The sequence below is a fragment of the Bombus huntii genome, chromosome 12 (genome assembly GCF_024542735.1).
Source record: "Bombus huntii isolate Logan2020A chromosome 12, iyBomHunt1.1, whole genome shotgun sequence".
Lineage (NCBI taxonomy): Eukaryota > Metazoa > Arthropoda > Insecta > Hymenoptera > Apidae > Bombus > Bombus huntii.
The window spans coordinates 859,584-878,276 of NC_066249.1; the positions used below are offsets into that span (position 1 = coordinate 859,584).

The window sequence follows — 18,693 nt, forward strand, 5'->3', positions numbered from 1 at the left end:
CGTTCAAACATTTTCCACAAAAAGAGACTAAGAAACAAGAAAATTAAAAAGAAAAAAAAATCAGAACAAATTGATTTAGCAGAAAGGAGACTTTAAATAGAAATAAACTTTCTTTACCTTCGTCTTCTGCTTGAGAAACTTGGAGATCTTAGTGATGGGATTTAGAAACTTTGGCCTCGGCATTTTGACTAGATTCTTTCGCCTCTGAAGTAAAAAACTCGAATTTTCAGCCTCCACCGTTTGATCACTGCTATACTCTGATATATATTTCTCTCTGCGACTATGATCACGCAGGAAACAGTTTACATTATGCGTTTTATTCTGCGTCTCAACGCCGGTCCAAGATCTCACTGCGATCAGATCAGTCGCCGTGGCGCAAACCTTTCTAGAAGCGAACGTACCGACCCGCGTCTACTAATCGCGCTGAAAATACACACAAGTGTATCGTCGAAATTTCAGACCAATACGCGCGACTGTGTGCTCTTAGAAAACACTTTGCGATGCTTCACGCCTATCTATCGACGTGAACTTTGCTTTCCTTTTGCCTCGAAGATTTCTGTCTTTTTTTCCTCTTGCCTCTCAAACTCGCGATAAATGTGCTTATGTTTGGATGAAATGTAATTGATCCGAATGAAACGGTCAATAAGTCACAGTGATATTATACGTATGCAATATACGTATACAATGTCGAAAGCTCAGAAGGAGAACTTCTGGAATCGAAGCTTCGTCGGTTCGAACTTGCCAGAGCTTTTCTGTGACTGAAATTGTGTTCGCGGATAGATATGACGTTAAATTCGATTTGTTCGTTTCACGATCGATCGTTTCGGGTATGCACGCTTCACTTCGCGAGGACTGAAGCAACACTGTATCACCGCGCTTTCGGGGTGAGTCTAATACTCCGATCCTAGGAGAAAGGCGTGGTGGGGAGGGGATAAACTCGACGCGCAACCCGGTTTGCGCAGCACGTGCTGCCGGTGCGCGCACTGCTCTTCCATTCAAGCGCGTATCACGCTACCAATTTGGATCAAAATAGTCTCATTTTGGATACTCGTTTCATCGTTCGCATCACATTTTTTATGAACCGTGAACAAGCCTTTCATGAGTGGATAAATCAATGGAATATTTCTTTTGCCCATTTTCACTTACGTGAAATTGTAAACTGTTTAAACAGAATCGATTCTCGACTTGGAAAATTGTATAGTTTATAGAGTTCGATTTAGAGGTCCTTACAAAAGGGAAACATTCGCTTCATCGTTCGTATCATTTTTTACATCTGCTGACAAGCCTTTCAAGTGGGTGGATAAACGAATGGAATATTTCCTTTGCTCCATAATCGTTTCGTACTTATATGAAATTGTAGACTGTTTAAACAGAATCGATTGGTTTTTATAAAAGGGCAACATTCGTTTTGTCGCTCGCATTAATTTTTAGACTCGGGGACAAGCCTTTCGTAGCTGCATAAATGAATGGAATATTTGCCCTGCTCGATGATTATTTCATACTTATATGAAATTTCAGACTGTTTAAACACGATTGATTTCCAGCTTGGAAAATTGTATAATTTATAGAATTCAATCGAGAGATAGTAAATATCGTAAAAAGAAAGACTGTTTTAAAGACTAAAACGTATTTAATTGTTGTAGAAATTTTCAGAAAAATGGCCAGACGGCTGTTTCGTAGTTAGACGATTTCCAACTTGGAAAATCCTTGTTGGCTTAATATAGGGAATTATAAATTAAATTTCAGAGATGATTGATTACGATGGATACATAAGAAAATCTGATCCGTCGCATGCAAGGATTCGAAGCAATTAGCGGTACACTTGATTTAACTTGGTGGTCAACATAGCGTGCATATAGTCACGTCCGCCTTCCACGACGTAGTAAAATTATTCTCCGTACCAAATACGATAATAATAATCGCTTTTTGCCTCAGAATCGAACAATCGTTTTCGATATTATTGTAATGTAATTCAAAATCCTTTGACTATAAACTTATTAAACTTGTGATTTAACTTGTTAAACCAATTATTTAACTATGATCTTTCGTGTCAATAGGATTGAAGTTCTACAAGATTATTAACGATTAGAGCTTATCAATTACTGTTCCAATTCTATTTTGAGAAATAGGACAAAAGTAAATATCGCGCAAAAGCAAACAAAAAGATGTGACGAATAATGAAATTATAATCGAATGTTTTCATTGCAATTCGCGCTATCTTTAGAGATTCCACGCAGTTACTATGTACAAATATTTTATTTTCATGTTCTCAATTATACAGTGCGAGCCATTGAACTTCTTATGAAATATCTTGAAAATAGAACATATACATACTGTATATAAGAATATTTTTCTGCCGATTGCGTAATTGCAATTGATACTTATTATTGTTTGTCGAAACATATCGTAAGAAATATTGCAAATTAATCTTCGTTTCATTTTACACGCATCTTAATACAGTAAAAAAAAAAAAGGAAGAAGAAAAAGTCAATCTCTTAAGCGTATTATTCTTGACTTATTTTACACGATATGCAACACATACGCGTCGATTGTTACCAACTGGATTAATTTTCTACACGTTACGCATCATGCAAATGTCACGTGTGTTTTTGTAAGGTACGATCTCTGACATAAGTTCAATTACAATCGCCAATGACGACTCACAGCACCAACAACTATGAGAACATAACAGCCGCGCGTATGGTATTCCACTTTTTGCTCTGTTCGTTTTGCACGCGACGATAAAATATTCATACTGAATGCGTTTCTCGAGTTTATTTAAACCGGAGGGAAAACTACTGGTGTTTGACAATATTTCGCGCTCTTGTCGTTAAACACGAGTTTCGAGACTCGTTCTACTGGTTGTTTCATCTTTGATGAGAAATTTTGTTTGCTTACAGGAGTGAGAAGAAAATTTGAAATTATATGTTAAAAATTAGATACCATTAATATCAACGAATCGAATAATTTATGCAAAAACCAACGTGTGTTTTTTTTACACAATAACTGACGATTTGGATGACGATGGAAACACAAGTTTATTCAAGATAAAAGTTAACAACGTGTTAAGATGATACAATCGATTATAGTTCCTTAATTTTCAAAATACTAGATACTTTTTAAAGATATGTATCACGTGCAAATGACGAAAAATCATATAACGTTATAGCGGATTTAACGAATAAATTTAATATGAACAAATAATTTCGAAAAATATTAATTTAATGTTCAACTCTATTGAGATTATTGTTATTAATTATTGTTATTATTAATGTTCATGGGACTATCGATGATGAAACAACCAATATAATATGAAACGCTTCTAAGTACCAACGTCGCGCGTCACCTTTTGCACTCTGTTAATATCATGCGACAATGCAGTTAACGTTTCACGATGTAGTAGAGGAGACAAAGTCAACAGTGCGCTCTGCTCGAAACCGCGTAATTTTCACATTGAAAATTTATTGGATATTTCCCCGTGTTTCCCGCCTATCACAATTCGAGACCAGAATTCCCGGAGTTGAAATAAAACGTGCGTCTATTGTGAGGTTGTCAGCGTTTTCTTAAACGTTAAGATGAGAACTTTCAAGTACTTCGTGTCCTATAAAAATTTCATCTTCTCGGATTTGAGTCCTTCTCAAGTGAATTGGAATTTTCTATCGTTAAAGGATTTCTAAAAAATTCGCAGAAAACAGAATTGTTCTTAATACGCGTGATTTTCCGTCCCGGAATTTCACGTTGAACATTTTCTTCAATTGTTAAAAATCATCGCGTTTGTGAGCGTGACGACGATTGAGAACAAATTTGGAGACCGGAAAAGGGCTAATTACGTTTAAGAAAATATAAATTTGCATAAATATCCGCGGTCTATCTATTGAAGAGAAAAAAAAAGAGAAGAAGAGGGAAGAACGTGACAACAAAAGAGAGAGGGAGAAGATGGAGAGCAGAAGGAGAGAAATGGAGATGCAACTGAGAATCCCTGTCCGGTAATATTGATAGCGGACAATTACGCGTGGGCCGAGCCGCAGATGCGCAAAAACGCCAAGAATAGAAGCTCGTAGCAGCTATATCTACGATAGACAACTTTAGAATCCATCAAATCCAAACTTCGTGATAAGAATCTCCATCGTTATTCAAGCCCGAAGAAACAAACATAAAAGAAAAAATGAAAAAAAAAAAAAAAGATGAAACACACGAAACACGTTTCATCGCTGTTATTTTACCAATTAACGCCTCGTTAATCTTTTCTAATATCTTGCATAGAGGCGTTAAATACCAATAGCACGAACAACATAATAAGATCGTGTTTTCTGAATCATCTCAAGGCGCTTCATCTAAGCAACTGGTAATGCAAATTACGAAGATTAATGAACGTCTACCGACGTATCTGGTCCGCATAGCGATTTCAAGCAAACAAGCAGCCAGATTTTTATGTTTCATGGAAAATTACTGACAAATTCCATGGTGCAATTTTCCAACCGGTCTACGTGATGTCAATACGTCACGTACATCACACTCTGATGCGATGCAGATAATAAAGAGGATTACTTTATCAAGAATTTAATCCTCTGTACTTAACTGTTCTCTCCAAATACGGGATAAACGTATAGAAAATTCAGTTCGATGATCGTTAATAGGTAGAAATATGGAAAGGTGGTAAAATCGGTCGGCTGTTAAGCCACAAAGGCTGTTGCAGGTGAAAGTTTACTGTGCATTTTTCTCTTCAATTATAAAATATTATATATAATTTAATAAAATTGTAGATCAGTGAAATCAAATGTTTTGTTATTTTGTTTAATCGCGAGCTCTTAGAGGCTGTTATGGGTGAAACGCACGCACCATTACTGCGTCACATTTTGTTTAAATTAAAAAATTAATATAGCTAAGCGCGATGAAATATTTTATCATTGTTCAATGCAATATTTGCAGCTTTTACGATATTATTACAACAAAATATACATCCTATTCCAACAAACATTTATTCATTACAGCAAACTTCAACATTGTTGACATGACATGAGTCAATATCCAATAAGATAAAAGTTGAGAAAGAAAAGTAATGTCGGGGTCTATACAAGTGTAGCTCTAACTAAGATTAATACAATTGTTAGTGCTATTTTATTTATTTGCTTTATTTTACGATCTTAATATGTTATCGTTTCTTAATCTTATCTTAATCGTTTCTATTCGCTACACGAAGAATTCGAAGAATTTATCATCTAATATTTAGTCGTTGCTCGAGCTACAACTGGACAATGGAGGTGTCGAATTGGACCTTCGTTGCTATGCGAAACGCGTATGCAAGGTATCCGCGATCATTTAGGAACAATTAGACCGAGATATTTGGATAATAGGAGAGCTGAAACGACAGCAGCGGAAATTTTTAGAAATTCAACTCTGACGAGAGACAACGATCATATCTTATTTACACTCGATCACTGTTTTATCGTCGACCAGCTGTGTTTTCAGAGCTACACACGATTTCGCACGCTAACGAACGCACGATAAGGAAAGTGTGACTTGCATACAATTAATAGGCACATGCTGTTGTATTTTGATACTGTGTGCAAATTCGTAGTCTATACGGACAATTTAGATTTCATTTTCATGGATTCGATATTCGTTAAAATGATCATTCTAATAAAAAAAAAATACTGCAGATAAGAAAACGAATAAAGAAATTACTTAATCAACGTTTACTTTTATAAATATTGTGTGACTGTGAATTTATAGCTCGTACAGAAAATTCCATTTTTTTAATTTTTCTTTAAATATTCAGTACACGTAATTTCGGCGAAAAATCGACGCGAATCGACAAAATCATCATCGACACGACTTTAATTCCAGCGTTAGGAGAAAAAAGAACTGAATAAATGATCGCATTTTACGAGCGAAATAAATCAACATATGAAGAACCATCGCTATTCCAATCAGTTTATTAAACACAGTCCAATCAATCCTTGTTCGAGATTTCATAGCTTTTTGAATAACAACAATGGACGATCGATTGATCATTCAATTTAAGCAACGCACTGCTTCAAAGCGAAATTAACTTTTTACACGTAGTTTCAATCTCTTTGATTATTAGCCTTTGAAGTTGCTTGCCGCTGGTGAAGCACGTGCATTTTATATGTAAGTATAGAATATGAAGCATACTTAATTTGATATTTATAATACAATGTATAGCGAGACACATGATTGATCGCCTATAGATACCCATAGACAGTGAAAGGGTTAATAACAAATCAAATTGCACATTAAAAATTGACGAACCATAAAGAAGATAAGGCAGGAAAGAACAAAAGGTTCGTATGGGAAGCTCAGAGTTTTAATTCATAATGCTATTAGTTTATAACTTATAAGCGTTTAAAGATTTCCGGGGAATCTGTGAAACTATTTCTAAAGAAAATGTGACACAGACAGAAGAACAGTTCTGCTCCATTTTGGACTATTATTTCTACAACGTCAGCAATATTTGAAGGAATTCGACAATCATTAATTCCACGAATGAAAGACTGCATTCTTGCAGAGGGAAGAAATCTCGAACGTTCATTACAACTGCCATGAAACAATCAATGAAAATATTTGCACTTGCTTACAAACTGCTTGTAAATCCTTACAGTTCTACGATAAAGCATTTTCGAAAAAGAGTTGACACGAACATTTTCTATCTTTTGACGTCATTAACGCAAGTTTCCTCCCGATTTTACACAGCGTTACTCTCCTCTCAATACTTCATATGTCGAGTATTTTATATTTACCACTATTTATTACACAGATCTGGAACACGAATCGCACTTCATTTGCTACATATTATCGTAATAGATGCAGCGAGCAATATAGTTGAACGAACGTCTCATAGACGCTCGTAATAGACAGTGAAAAGGTTAATAACAAGTCGGGCTACAGAATTCGAAATGAAGGAACGTTATATCTGAAATCACAAGCAACAGATGGCAAGGAGAAACGATCGGAGGAATGCATTGTTTATCCTGCCCGTGTCCAGCGACGTGTTACGGGCTGGCGCCATGGTTCTCGCTAGCTGGGCAATTTTAGCGAAGTTTCGTGGAGCTAATGGAACGAAGATGGAATGTTGGCACGGTTCCGAGAGAGCGAAGGTGACGCGTTCCAGCGTGTCCTCGGACCACGGTGTGAAACAACTCGAGGACGGAAACATCGTCTACGGCGACTTGTTTTTGGAAACACGACGGAGGGTTCGCGAGAGGCTAGAATCCGCTCGTTGCTCGCGTGTTCTACGTCGATCGTACTTTATGCAATCCTCACTTGGTATTTTCGAGCGATACGAGCAGAGTTTTGGAAGCAGAGCTTTTGAAAAAGTTTGCAGAGGGAGAAAGAACGTGAGTTCGAGGGAAGAAGAACGTGGCCATTGAAATATGGCTCTAAGAATAATTATACCGAGATATACACGTGTTTAGAATGAAATGACGAGTGAGAATCTTTATCGTCTTTGATGTCGATCTTTTCGATACCGATCTTTTCCATTCCTTCAATTTTAACGTTGGTCGTAAATTTAGTAGCGTAGTTTCCTACAGAAATTGTCTACAGTGACTAATGCTGGTCCAAGGAATACATATTTGATTATTATTTTATCGACACGCGTTATGTTTATTTTTCTTCTATCTCGCGAATCTAACAGGTTCTTTTCTTTTCTAGCTATTTCGTGTTTAAATATTCATCTTCAGTCAGAACATGGTATTGAAACTTTTTTTCTATCTTTCGGATCTAACAGGTTCCTTTCGTTTTCAAATATTCGAGTTTAAATATTCAGCTTCAGTCACAGCGTGGTGTTAAAATTAAAAAACTGACGGAGGTGTACCGGTCACGTTTCTGTTTCTACGGATCTTTGTATATTTACGTTCGTTTTGTTCCTATTAGAAAATGAATAGAATTCGCTAATGAGTGTCATGCACAGAGTTTAGAAACGGACGAAGGATAATTTTAGCCCACGATAGCCCTTCGCGTATAGATATGATAAACAGGGTGAGATACGTGCAATCGACATAGAACATCGACCCCAGTCAGGACCACCCACTACTGAAACTAATCTATTTTCTACTCCATAGAGGAGCAGTTCAGTTTTCCAAAAGTTCGACGAGTAATGATTGATATACTTCAGGTTCGAAGTTGTCCAATTATAAACGCACAATTATGCGGCCAGTTCTCAACATTTCCATTGTCATTGACGTCAATGGATTCACCGTTGAAAATAACCTTGGCACATTTGCAACATCTTCGAAATCTTTTGTCGTGGCTCGACATAAAAATGTCTCAATGGAAAAAACATCGAGTGAAATACGGTTACTTAGAAACCAACTTGCATTAATATCGGTGTATCGTAGAACGTTCAAACGTTAATATTTACAATTAGCCTTAACCGAGGATAGGGATAAGTGCACAGGCTGTTCACGCTGTTGGTTATCAGCGTTTTTCTCGTAAGTAAGCAACGAGTGTAAGGGAAAAATGAAAGTTGGTAAATATGAATAATTCAAAATGAGTTATACGTTCACCATAGTATCTTTTTTCGCAAGCGAAAAAATACATGTACATCTTGCTTGACTATGTCTTAAATGAAAATCTTCCTCTCTTTGCGTACATCGAATCCTCTCGTCAGTCCACGAAAAAAGAAAATATTATGCGAACATAATATGGTCGAAAGCTGATTACTTTAGAACATATTTTGCCCTTAATTTTGTAAAATATCACATGAAAAAAACAGGGAACGACGTAACGCAATATTCTTGTATTTATGTTTTCTCCATCTTACATACGACAGATTCATTTAAAACATAAAAGCGCACGTGCATCTTTGTACCTGCGAAAAGAATGTCGTGAATACGTAGTTCGCTTTGCAACATTTTTCCTCATACTTATCGTTTGCGAGAAAAACCTTGGGAATTAATAACCTTGGACACCCTGTACAATTGACTAATTATTTTTCCTCGTATATACCAACAATAAATACCTATAGTCACATTGTAGCTTCATTTGAATTACTAATGGTAATTATTCGTGTAATCTTTCCAAGTACGCTTATCTCTACTTATATATATATATATATATATATATCAATTTTAATTATTCTTACAGTCGCCTGCAACAGACATCAAATAAACAATAATCGTAATCTTGGTTTAAGAAACGATTATGGTCACGCTTACTATCATCCAATTACTGACTACAGTATTCCTTATCATCGTCCTCAATGATTATTATCATCCATATTCCATAAAAAACACTTATGGTCACACGTAAAATTCTTCTTCAATGAAAAGTTCATCACATCGAACATTCGACAGCGGATACATACACAGGCTTTAGGAAAGAGTAAGAGCGTTGTAAAAATAGCCATTGATTCACAGTCGTTGCTTTTATTGCTGCAGTGAGCAAGCAGGATTGTTCACGTGCGATGAACATCTGTATTTGGCAAACGATATCATCGTCGAACGGAAGCAGTGACGTAGGCGAGTCGCGAGCGACCTTCCGGAAATAAATCGGTCACAGCGGCATCATCCGAAAAGCATTTTGGTCTCATTAACCTTCCCCCACGATGAAAAACGATCTATGAGGATCACCGCGGGCTTTGGGCGTGCGCGCGCGCGCGCAGACAAAGCGATCCGATCGGACAAACCGCAGGAAATCGTTGAATATTTCTGGAACGAGATTCACGTAAACAAGCGTCAAATATTTTCATGCTCCATGATTTGTTTGTTTTTTTATACAAAATTTTCGAAGGAAATGGTCCCTAGTTAATCTCGAAATTATTAAAAATTTCAGCAAGATTTGTATCTTAAAGCATCGTTGTAGTTGAGATTCGAGATTAGACCAGTTACTTCTAAATTGATGTGATCTGCGAGCTGAGAGATCTTCGCCTGAATCGATTTTGTATCGTGCACCCGATGATTCTTGATAATAAAGCTCTTCTAATGAACATGCAAATTACTCTGGTATTTTGATACTTAAATTTTGGAAATCTATGTAGCATGGAATTTGTCTGTCATCTATAAAAAAAGAAAAATGCAGAGAATCCGTATACGATTTGATTTTATATCACTTTATCTTCATAAAGATAAACTCTTTCTGATAAACTCTTCTTTCCTGTTTTTACATTTCTCGTGTAGTGGCATGTTTATAATGCAGTGGATGTGAATCATGCCGCGAATAATCCGTCTAAAGACTAAACGAATGATCAGCTGTACGAGACGAGACGGCAGTGAGAATCCAAAGCTGAGCGTACAGAGAACAGCATGCACGTTTAATATCCACACGCGACACACGTCGGGGTATATTTTAGCCGAAGAGGCCGTTGGTCTGGCTCTAAATACAGAAGAGAATGTTCAACGCGATTTGGGCGACGATTAAAACTGCCCAGTGAGGTGTTCGACCGAACGAAGGGGTTCAAGAACGACGAAGACACACGACTATTTCTGTCTCGAAGTATCATCGGTACGATATAGTCTGACGAGAAACTCGAGGGTTACGTGGTTGATCGATGTCGATCAACCTGATCTTAAGTCTCGTTCGAATTAATCAAGCTAGCTAACGATAACGTAAACCAACTTCCTGTTAACGCGTTACATTTGCAAATTTTTCCCATCAATTTACTTTCTCCAATTCTGTCTTCCACAGTCTCGTCCAATATCTTCTCCACGCTATTTCTTTCATCTAGATTCTATAATTTTATGAAATTTAAAGAAATCGAAATATGTACGACATTAAAAAGACAAAAATTCAAACGACACAAGGCAACTTGGAATCCTGCGACGGGCTAATCGACCCATTTGAAATTTTTCTTATTCCCTTACATAAAGTTCTATTATGTTACAATTAATAACATTCCACATTCTTGTTTCATCAGCAGCTTCAAATCTTACCAAATGATATATTCGAATTTCAAGATGGTTTTTATTCAAATCGTTTCAGCTCAACATTTCCTTTCACCTCTGACATCCATCTCGTTAATTAGCATTTTCCTCCATGCACGTCGCAACAATAACCGCGTACACCGTAATATACCTAACTATCGGCCAGTCAATGAAGCGGCAAGAAGCGTTTTGGGACAACAATGACGCAAAGGAAACGATCAACGTGGGTTAGGCCGCAACATCGCGTGACAACGGTGCAACGGTAGATCCGGAAACAAGTAGAACAAGTAGAAGAAGGTGTGGCAGACTGTGTACAATCTATGAGGTGCGTATCTTTTATAGTCAATATCGAGCAATTTGAGTTTGTGCCTATTCTGTAATAAAAAATGATCGACAACGGAGGAGTGGGGAATCGGTACCTCCGGGTCCTGGATCTGCTCGGAATCCGCCGATGTGCTCGACGTCTTCAGGATGCTGTACAGCTTTACGTAGGGGGCCTTGATCAGCTGTTAGCCAATATAATCGGCCGTTTTTAGCGGTTTCATTAACTGGATTTCCACCTGGTTCCCTCGATACTCGCATCGAAAACTATTTCGCATTCCTTGTACAATTTTCTCGACTCTTTAAGCTTTCATTTTGCAAGTTGGAGTTAAGTCCAGGAATTCCTTTGAATGTGTTAAAATTGTTGTCGAAGTTTCTTTCAAAAGCTTGCTCTCACGAGTTTCGAACATAGGAAAACATCTCTCTTACTCTTAAACATACTCTTAATAATATAGAAACAGTTTTGAATATTTCTAAGGAGTTCTCGAGTCATTTTTAGATAATTCACGTCGAACATATACAGATCTCTTCTTCAGAAATGTACAGATTTTTAAATAAAAAAGAAATCCTTCCTGATACAAGCATAGATAGTCCTGAAAAGCTCTCGACAGTTTGCAAGCTACTTCTCAATTACTCCACGCGAATAAAAATGTACTACACAGTTCTGAAAAAGTTTCAAGAGTTTTCCGACTGTTCTCAACATCGATGCAAGGATCGAGGGTGCACTGGAATCACTAACGCTAACTTTTTCTTGGTTTAGATAAAATGAAAACTAAAAGAAGAAAAGAACCGATCGGCCAGAAAAAAAGAAAAGCTCGAAGGAGATATGCGAAAAAACAATTGATACGGTGCTCGGATCCGATGGATGGAATCCAATGATGACGACGATGATAACTTGGTGCGTGAACGTGACGCGAGAAAACATGAAGAAACGTGAAGTGGAAATGAGAAGACGAAGCTGTGCACAGCGTTACGAGCAACCAATCGATAAATATTTAAGATGACGATGACAACGAAAAAAGGAAACGAAAGAAACACAAGTGCGAACGTGAGGAACAAAATTCTAGAAGAGAATGTTCCAGTGTGTTAACGCAGTTAACACGACCGTTCGACAAATCAAACTATGGCTATGTTTGACAGCGACGAACGAGTGCATCGAACCTGGGTGCAGAGGACTCGTAGCTCGCGAGATGAGTCAAAGAAAATACGAAATTATTGCGAAGATGCTGATATCGTGATAAACGAGGATAAAATCAAGTACGTATGTGTCTGTATGAGTTGATTCGATGGTTGATTACACGTAATCACGCTGAACGATTTTTATATCTTATAATGTGTTCTACGAGATAAGGTTTTAAAGACTGAATAAGATTGTATTATATTTAAAAGGAAAAACGTACTCGAAAATTTGAAGAGTGCTTGTAGAAAACACTTGACAAGTGCCAAGAAACAAGTTTCTCAGGAGGAAAAGGAAACCGATGCATTGATGTAGTTCAAATTCAGGAAAAAGAGAAGCGTATCTGTAGAAAAGTCTGTACGTGCCATCTTTTATTTGTAAAGAAAACTTGGTGTTCAATTCATCCAGATAGGTGGCACAGACAAAAGCCAAGCAACAATTAACTAAAGTTCATTGGTACTTATATTTTTCTCTGTAGAGGTGACGTTGTGACACCATCTTCTAGCACTTAGGTTAATAGCCATTTAGGAAGATTAAAATAGCACATAAATTCTATAGTACAGTATTCTTGTCGGTATGTAAGACATTTCCCAATGAAACATCAAAGTTTTTCAATTTTCGCACTTACAGTATCTTCTACAAAGACTTTTCAATTATGTTGTATATTCCACTTTAAAGAATATAGGACAATTTGCGAAGAAAATTGTCAAACTATTAATATATATAACGAATTAAAGATTTGAAAAAGAAATAGCAGGTATAAAAGTTGAATGTTCTTTGACTCGACTTGAGTGTTTTCTGCAAATGATTAATACAAGATTTCATCAAAGATTGACATATGTCAACAATCTACAGAAATGTCCCATAAGCTATAAAAATGAAAAAAAATAATAATAAAACTGTATAACGAAGTTAGGTGATCAAACCTTGATATTTTCAAAGAACCGAGTTAATTAATTAATCTTTCATTCTAACTACACAAACGTTCAGCGTGTCAACGTATAACGAGAAAATAAAATCGTCGCCGTCGATGGCCAATTAGGCGAGAAGAGTTTTAAAATCGAGCCACTTACCTCCCATGATTCCCTCGTCAGCTCGGAGATCTCATCGCTGTCTTGACGACATTTTTCCTCCTCGGTGGCATCCCCGGCTTTCCCAGCCTCGTGCGGCGACAATTCAGGTGATAGATCCGTGTCAGTGTCCAGCAAGACATATCCCCGTTCTCGCCAATAATTCTCGTCGAGTTCTCCATAAAGCGACGGCACCCACGCATGGATAAACCTGTAGAGGTCGTCCACCCTGCAAACACCAAGAACACGCTTAGTATTAATCAGCGACGCTCATTCAGCTAGTTTCTTTTCTATTCTACGAGAGTTCACCTCGTTCCCTTGCGTGTATTTATCAGGCAAACGTACACGAGAGAATCGACGAGGATTACGAATGCTCTTATCGCACTGATTTGATAACAATAATCGGTAACGTAATATCGGTTGTAACTTCCAATAAACGTTATGTCGTGTTTTAAAGCCTATTGTGAAACGAGATTACACAAATGGATATTTGTTCATTGATTTCTCAAATTAAATTTCAATTTTCTTTATCCGAATAAATTGTTTACCGGATAGTTTAAGGTAACCCAAGGTAACTTCTTCGTTCAATTTTTTGATTCTACGAAATACGTGAATGACTTCATAGCTTTGACCAACACTGTAAATAAATGAACATTACAATTAACACGATATTCTTAACTATCTATATCTAACCATAAGAAATACATTGAGTTACCCAATCACTTAAACATTGAAAGTAAAAGAGAAATCGATTTCACCAGTTTACTACCTTCGATTAACGAACGGTATAATGTTCTGCACGGTATTCGAGAGATTCTGGTTGTAAATGAAATTCACCACGTTGCTGACACTGCTCAATCCCCAATTCATTTTGCTGTCTTATTAGGTACGGTACTCGTACGCTCAATCCAGTCGTCTCTCAAATTTGACTTTCTTTAACAGATATCAAGACCGTACGAGGACATTTCCTATTTCCTTCAATGACCACGCGGTTCTTTTTTCGCACAGCGTGATTTCAATTCCAACGAAGTTCCAAAGTTTCGCGTTATACAATTCTCTTTAAAACACATTTACAGACACCGAAATAGTTTCGTGAATTTCGAGGTTTCCGCTTTAAACCACTCGGCTGCCCTTTAAAACTTATTTCAAAAAATATCGCAAGTTGTAACACTCGGAATCACTGTTAGACCGATACGCTTTTGAACACTGGACCAGCTTCACAAATTTGATTAACTTTGCGTCAAACGACTCGATCATTCTTTGAAACCAACACCGAACTACTTCGATAAATTTTGTACGTTTAGCTTGCAGCAACTCGATTATTCCTTGAAACTTGCTTGCAGAATCACAACAGGTTGCACCGGTGAAGAACAAAGCGATTATGATGCAACCAACGAGGATACCACAGAGGCACTTGTTAGAATCACGTCGCTCGACTGAACAAGAATTAGACGAGTGAATCATGCAGGAATTATGTATATTTATTACGATTAGCCAGCACGGTGACGTAAACTTGTTGCAGCTGGTGCAAAATTTAACTGATTTTTTAAAGGCGTAGCCGTCACGGAGTCGCGATATCGCGAGTTACACGTAGTCCAAATGTTATTTCTACGAGGCGTACGAATTAAAAGAGAGGAGTCAAACGAATGCGGAACACAGTCGGTTCCAAGTGAAATTTTTTACTGCGTACAAAAGCGTTTTATCTGTTTGACATTGCCCGTCATTGTTCAAAGCATGTCGATTAGGTATATCATTATCACCTGTCCGTTATCGCGACATCCAACTGTTGCTACAATAACTATTGTCTAATGTTTCAAAGGCGTTTTACGTTAAATAAGATCATTTCGATCATTAGAAACTAGCATGAGTCAATAATTACTGTCATTATAAACAAACAAACAAAATTTTAATTGAAGTTTAATCGTGCGGAATTAAAAAACAAATAGCCTCTTATCTTACTGCTCTTATTATCAAAAACACAGAGTATTAATAGATTTCAAGGACAACGATTATTATCGAAAAATTGGCGCTACAAGCTTCTCAATTTATATTTCAATTTATATTGCACGTAAAAATTATTATTATCCAATAAAGTGTTACGTCTACTTTTATCTATCGCCACTCTGTTACGTGCTACGTTTACAAAATTATATTAACATTCTCAAAACTGAATTCTTTTTAGTCGGTGAGCAAAGATTACCTCTTATTAATTACTTTCTGTACACGATTGGGTCTACTTTATTCGCTTCTAATTTATAATATTCGCTTCTAAATCTTAGAAATCCGATCTACGCAACTTCTAAATCCCAAACCTCGCAATCTACAAGAAAAGCTTAAATCCTTGACCTTTTCCAACCTACAAGAAACTCTTAAATCCTTAATTTCTCTCTGTCTGTATGTCTGTCTGTTTCTCTCTTTCTTCCCCCCCCCCCTCTCTCTCTCTCTCTGAACCTGAAAAAATACAAGAAGAATTCCTAAATTCAGAAACGACAATTATACGTGTAAAAAATTCCACAAACTGCTGTGCATTTCTGGTCTCGAGAGAAGTGTTCTTTTTTAAATAAGCCGACCGCAATCAGAAGATGAGAGAACTGCCCATCATCTTGTATTTATTATACTCGTCTTAAGTTCGTCCATCGGAAGACCGCTTTGTACACAATCAGGTAACAGGAAACAATTTGAATATCTGTCTATCTAAGACGATGAAGCGAGAGATTAGCGTAAAACGTCGTTGGGTTTTTTACATCTTTTCCATTCGCGATTCCATTTCGCCTAAGACAATTGTACAGGAAACTAGTTATATAAAATTACATAAAATGGCGCATGAAATAAATATACGAAACTTTAATCAAACCTGTTTGATTTTAAACGATTCTTTGTCACATTTATAATTCGATTATTCATTATTATATTTTAGAACAAATATTGATGAGATAAATGTGCTTGTTTTCTTATTTGCATAAAGAATTAAATCTTGGCTGTATATCTGATACAACAGAGCAATCTTTTTAAATATTTTTTAAAATTAATATTTCAATTTCACGATAGACAACGACGAAAACGTTGTTTAGTCATAGACACGTAGTAGTATAAGCGCGTTTAAGACAATTTTAGAAACAGCTGGAAATTCTGTCCTGATTCCAAGCAAAAACCAGTTTAAACGATTTTTTTAAAGAGCTGGTGTTTTATAATCATGTCGATTAGTAACTCAGTGAATTCTTCGGGATCTTTTGATGACAGGTGATCGATATTTTTTATTTCACTGCTATGCGACAATTGTAAATATTTTCACGATCCATAGTTCAGGAAGCTCTGCTCTAGACGACGTTTCAGGTCAAAAGTAAAACTGCCAGTTGCGCGGAATGAAAATACGCTTCTGCGTCGTGTTACCTAATTTCCCAATCACGTGACGGCTACCAGACACTGTTCTTTCGATTTATCCCTACCGTGCAACACGTAGTAATGCTATTATAGTACACAAAACGTTCGCCAGGTCAGAAACATACGTGTAACGCGATGCGAAATAGTTGTATGTTAGAACGCCATTTATCTTGATGTTTATCGTCCTGATCTCTCGTATTTTTATGTAAATTCATATAACTGTTGATACAGTGCAAGAAGGGAAAGCCACAAGCTTAAGTTTAAGAGATTTGTTTCATTGATTAAGTATCATAACGTGTACTTTACTTTCGAGATTTTATATATTTTCATGCATTACGTGCTTTCGCGCGAATTTTTACACGCAAAAAAAAAAAAATTCTCGTGATTGGCATAAATATCCGCAGTTTATTTACAATAACATTATTCGATTGCAATCCACGCGTTCCTGCTCGCTGGAAGATTTGATTTCAACCCACGTATTATTAAACGTTTATTCTTCGTTGTTGTTAAACATAAACAACGCTAACTATAGAAAGAGCGAATGAAATTAAAAGTTGAAGACATAATTTTCAAGAACGTCAGAGGAAATTAATTACATAACGTCCAAGGATAACTTGCTTATACATATAACAACAGTTCACTGATTTTCTTGACTAAGTCTCATTTTTCGCTTAAACAATAGTCGTTCACGTCAAGGTAAGTGAATTCAATTCCAGAACTATCAACATTTTGATTCTATGAATGGAGCGCAGATAAGTAGAGTACCTAAATCGTATATACAGTGGCGAATAAAAGAAAGTTCAGAGGACATAATTTTACAAAACGAGAAGAAAGAGGAAAAGAAAAAGAAAAATGAGAAATGAGGATGTCGTACATGTATCTAACATGTAAATGATTTTTATCGATACGATGATAAATACTTGGTACAAAAGTTACAAATACTCAAGTGCGTAAATTCCAATTTTTAAATTCCTTTCGCTCGCTGCTGTAACTATAAGAAGGGAAACGTGATTTTCGCACGGAGTAGAAACGATTTTTCGAACGATTCGAGCACACGGCGTGATTCCGTCGCGTTTTCTTCGCCAGACTAATATCGCGAACGCAAGCACGCAGAGGAAAAGTTACGAGCGTTAGAAGCATTCGATGATACGCTGAACACGTCACGTGATAACTCGCACTCTATTCGCGTGCACAGTGCACGCTTTTTTATTATCTAGAAGTAATCAACGCCGTATTTAATCTCACACGCTTCCACGCTATTTATCTATTTTATTCAATGTACTTGCTAAACATAAAATGAACAATTTATGGATTTACTAATTACTACTAATTTAATAACTCGACGTTTTATCTATAATGTTACAGAAAAACAGTGTGTCAGCTGCATTTGATTATAGCGAATAAAAATTTAAGAGTATTTGATACTTCGTCGTATAAAAACGGTATATCTAATATGCGATTGATAATACGCGACGTGAAAAAGTTTGCTGAATTCAATCATCAAGTTATCAGAGTAGAAATAAAGTATTCGTGCGATCGAATAAAAATTTTCCAACCATAGTAATCTGCAAAGAAACTGTATATATTTATACGCGTTACCTAATCAGATAACAATATAAATAGATTTAACGCAATGACCACAGATTACACATCGCTAAATCAGATTAAGCTTTCAATTAAACTTTACGTTCTTTTTCGTTTACTAAAATCAGAGCGAAATTAAAATATACAAATTCCGGCTTAAAAATCACCGTTACTAAATTCGGAATATTGGCAATTCTCGAGAAAAGATCGCGTTAACGCATCTTTTTTTAACAATTTTATTAGCGCGAAAGCATCCGCTAGTCCAAACAGCTCGGAT

The 18,693-nt window shown here is 36.6% G+C and overlaps 1 protein-coding gene and 1 long non-coding RNA gene across 19 annotated transcripts in view; one reads left to right on the plus strand and one right to left on the minus strand.

Annotated features, from left to right (window-relative positions):
• LOC126872127 (TLD domain-containing protein 2) overlaps positions 1-18,693 on the minus strand; it is a 302,759-nt gene that overhangs the window by 22,440 nt on the left and 261,626 nt on the right. For 12 of the 18 annotated variants that reach the window (XM_050631724.1, XM_050631722.1, XM_050631719.1 and 9 more), the window contains 2 exons: positions 13,455-13,680; positions 11,303-11,389 (listed from right to left, as the gene is read on the minus strand). In XM_050631724.1, coding sequence (XP_050487681.1) covers positions 11,303-11,389; positions 13,455-13,680 — 313 coding nt within the window. Of the gene's footprint in view, positions 1-117; positions 357-11,302; positions 11,390-13,454; positions 13,681-14,220; positions 15,638-17,752; positions 17,928-18,693 lie in introns of those variants that run through there. The other 6 variants (XM_050631714.1, XM_050631717.1, XM_050631728.1 and 3 more) reach the window with 5 other exon arrangements.
• LOC126872179 (uncharacterized) lies at positions 16,307-17,778 on the plus strand. Its single transcript, XR_007691899.1, has 2 exons — positions 16,307-17,528; positions 17,615-17,778. It is a non-coding gene; the product is annotated as an uncharacterized LOC126872179 (long non-coding RNA).